This window comes from Alligator sinensis, unplaced genomic scaffold (genome assembly GCF_000455745.1).
Source record: "Alligator sinensis unplaced genomic scaffold, ASM45574v1 scaffold186_1, whole genome shotgun sequence".
NCBI lineage: Eukaryota > Metazoa > Chordata > Crocodylia > Alligatoridae > Alligator > Alligator sinensis.
The window spans coordinates 165,495-169,353 of NW_005842904.1; the positions used below are offsets into that span (position 1 = coordinate 165,495).

Here is a 3,859-nt window from a genome sequence, read left to right on the forward strand (position 1 = left end):
AGCACCATAGCTATTAGAGCATGGTGCTAAGAAGGTTGTTAGCATACTCTAGTCTCTGGTTGCTGGTGCTAGACTGTGTTCTGGATCTTTACTAGTTAAACTTAGGGTTTATCTACAGAAGCTGCAACACCAGAAGTGACTGCAGCATAGGTATAACTTCTCTCATTGATTCTGTCTCTTTCTCATCAGAAATAGCCAGTCTTCAATACAGAGACACCAATCCCACTGACACTCTTATCAGCTTCAGCATAGCTATGGATAGCACTTTGGCTCTGAGAATGAAATAAAATGAACTTCAGCTGAATTTCTATTCCTCATAAATTTTCTGACCAGATGTACCTGGAAGGTCTAAGTCCCGGAGATGTGAAGTTCTTCAGAAGTGTAAGTAGTGGTGATGGGCACTGGCAGATCAGTTTCACTGCTTTCCTATGACTTTGAATGCATGAAATCAAATCTTGTTCTGAATGTATGTTGAGAATTATCCCTAGTTATCCCAATTGTAAATGTATAGCTCATCACTGAAGCTGAAGATTTCAATGTGGTCAGACATGTTGCTGCCAACACCATTCCCTTACATGTTGTTTGCAGAACTGATGTGCTGTGACTCTTTTGATTTAATGGGCTAGCAGGCTTGAATAACTCTTTGAATTGGCTCCCTGAAATAGAAATTACTTTTTTTTTGCATCTATCTGTACAACTTAGCATATATGGGAAATGAGAACAGATTTCTGCTGTAAAAAAAAAAATTAATAGGTCATCTCTGAAACAATTTTAGGCATTGAATCATCCATTCTTTTAGGAATTGAGGAGCTTAAAATGTATTATAGGTGCTTAGGAGGATTTACCATGGGAGTTAGGTACTTATCTGCTTTAGTTCAGCAGAAAAACTGGAAGTTTTACTGAAAATAAGGCTAAACCTAGCTTTTACTTAGCCAGTTAACTTTTTTCCTATTGAAGGGTTGGGAGGTAGGGCAGGGAGGAAAAAAAAAGTTGAGGGTAGTTTTGCGGGCAAATGAAAACTTTTTTCTTAACTGTCTGCACTGCTCTCTACAGGAATGGGTATGTGTGTTGGGGGGGGGGGGGGGGGGGGGGGGGAAGGGTGGCTTGGCCTATGACCTCCAGGCTGTCATGTGGGGGGGGGGGGGGGTGGGGGGGTTGAGAAGGGACAGACAGTGACTTTCCCTTCCAGTGTCTCTTTTTCTTAAAATATACACCTTTAATTTTTACAATTGAAGAAAACAAAGATTTTAAATGGGAGAGAAAACAAAATATAAAGAAATAAAAAATAAATTAAGACAAAATGATTATTGTTATCACTGATTGATTTGCAAACAGAGAAATCTTCATATTTTTCCACCATTGGATTTTTTTCCCCACATCTTTAAAATTTTGGGTCAATATGTATTTTAGATTAACACCTTGCTGGGGTCGTTTGACATAGGGCTTGATGACCTGTCAAGGTCCCTTCCAACCCTGCAAACTATGAAACTATGAAACTATCTCTTGTGTATAACCTGTTTTCTGTCTGTGTCTATTTCTATCTCTCATTAGCTTGCCAGACTAAATATTGCATAGATAAATTAATAAATGTGAAGATAAAAATGTTAATAACCATGTTCCTATTTTTGTTGTTGTTGTTCCTCACCTAAAATATCTCCAGGAACTTTACAGGACATAAAAGAACACAAGTGGCAGAGCTCTATAACACTAGTGGATTATCAAAGTGCAGTCCGTAACTAATTCTGAGTTACTTGACTACAGGGTAGGTGTGATTTCACTGTCAAATTTGATCCTGTAGGTATGTCCATTGTAGGAATAAATATTGCACTCTATAGACGTGCAAACATTGTCCTATGTTTCAAGCAGATGTTTATAGGTATTTTGACAACTAAAAAGACATATATAGGCGTATGAAGATTTTCTGTAGGAATGAGTCACATATGAGTTTTAATTCGTGCGGAAGTTCTTAAGAGTTTGCAAGAGCAAGCAAGGAAAGAAAGTATAAGCCTATGCCTAATGCATGGCACAAGTCTATAGGAGAGATGGGGTTATCCAGATGAACTACCCATATGTTTCTGGACCTAAATATAATAACTATTAACCTTAACTATTAATATGCTAGGCTTCTAATGCTTCTTTTTCAGATAATTACAGTTTGCCAGAGATTTTCTTTATTCTGTGCTTGCTGATATGTGCTTTGAATAGCTGCCCTATCTTATTTCAAAGTTTCATTTTATTCCCTTCAGCTTTTCCATCGCTGAAAATAAACCACAAAGCCCATTCAAGATCTTTCAACAGGATTTTTGTTTGTTTTTTAATTGAAAAAAAAATAAAAAGGGAATATTTCCATTTTAAAAGGTTTAAATATTTTTACCATTTATTAATGTATAATGTGATATTAAATAATTTCCCCATTTGGAAAAAATAGTATTTATTAAGGGGGATGGAGGGAGGAAATGAGCAATTTTAAAATGAAATTAAAACTTCTAATTTTGTTTCTTATTGATTCACCAAAACAAAGAATCTACATGGAATCAAATTTGGAAGTTTTAACATTCTGAACCTGAGTCTATTTCAGTATTTATGAAATATTTGCCTTTTCCTTTTTCCCTCTTCAAAAAAAAAAAAAGAGAAGGAAAAAATGAAGAACGGAAACCATTCAGCAATAAATGAGTTTATTCTCCTTGGATTTTCTAACCTCCTCAGTCTGCAACTCTTCTTATTCCCTATGTTTTTATCGACCTACTTGGTCACCCTGGCTGGAAACCTTATCATCATTTTCCTCACCCTGATGGATGCTGCTCTGCAGACCCCCATGTATTTCTTCCTCAGGAATCTCTCCTTCCTGGAGATCTGCTATACTTCAGTGAACATCCCTAAATTGCTAGCCAACCTCCTCTGGAATCACAGAACTATCTCTTTTCTTGGGTGTGCTACACAAACTTACTTTTCTTTTTTTCTTGGAGGGTCAGAGTGTTTTCTCCTGGCCTCGATGGCCTATGATCGCTATGTTGCTATCTGCAAGCCCCTGCATTATCCAGTCCTTATGAACAGGAAGGTGTGTATGAGGCTGGCTGCAGGATCCTGGCTCAGCGGGGTATTTATGTCCTTTGGTCTCACAAGTATGGTCTTCACTTTACCATTCTGTGGATCCAACAAGATTAACCATTTCTTCTGTGACATCCCTCCACTGCTGAAGCTGGCCTGTGGGGATACTTCCATTATTGAAACTGCTGTTTTCATGGTGGCTACGGTTTTTGTGACCATCCCTTTCATGCTAATCCTCATGTCTTACATCCGCATCATCTCCACCATAATGAGAATGCCTGAAGGGGAGGGCAGGAGGAAAGCTTTTTCCACATGCTCTTCACACCTCATAGTAGTGACACTGTTCTTTGGCTCTGCCTGTGTGACATACCTGAAACCCAATTCATCTTACTCAACAGACACGGACAAGTTTCTCTCACTGTTTTACACATTTTTCACACCCATGCTGAATCCCATCATATATAGTCTGAGGAACAAGGAGGTAAAGGGTGCCTTCTGGAGAACAATGAGAAAAACATGGTTTTGTTGAATAAAGAAAATGTTTTTTTTGCAAATGGCTCAGGTGATTTTTGTCAGCACAGACATTCTTCAAGGTATAGCTTCTGATTTAAAATATACAAACTTATGGAGTTACACCAATGAACATTTAGAGGGACATGTGTATTGGCCCACTGAGATGCCAACTTCTAAGGAAAGAATCATAGAATCATTGGATTGTAAGGAATTTCAAGGGTCATCTAGTCCAGCCCCTGAAGGAATGCTACTCCTAAATCATCCCTGACCAATACTTAACCAATCTCTTCTTGGAAAC

General features: G+C 38.1%; 1 protein-coding gene across 1 annotated transcript; it reads left to right on the top strand.

Moving 5' to 3' along the window:
• The first annotated feature begins 313 nt into the window (after positions 1 to 313).
• Positions 314 to 3,577, top strand: LOC102381019 (olfactory receptor 10A4-like). The gene is made up of 3 exons (XM_006035989.1): positions 314 to 381; positions 1,661 to 1,762; positions 2,631 to 3,577. The coding sequence occupies exon 3, from the start codon at positions 2,642 to 2,644 to the stop codon at positions 3,575 to 3,577; it is 936 nt and encodes a 311-aa protein (XP_006036051.1). The 5' UTR covers positions 314 to 381; positions 1,661 to 1,762; positions 2,631 to 2,641.
• The last annotated feature ends 282 nt before the right edge of the window (positions 3,578 to 3,859 follow it).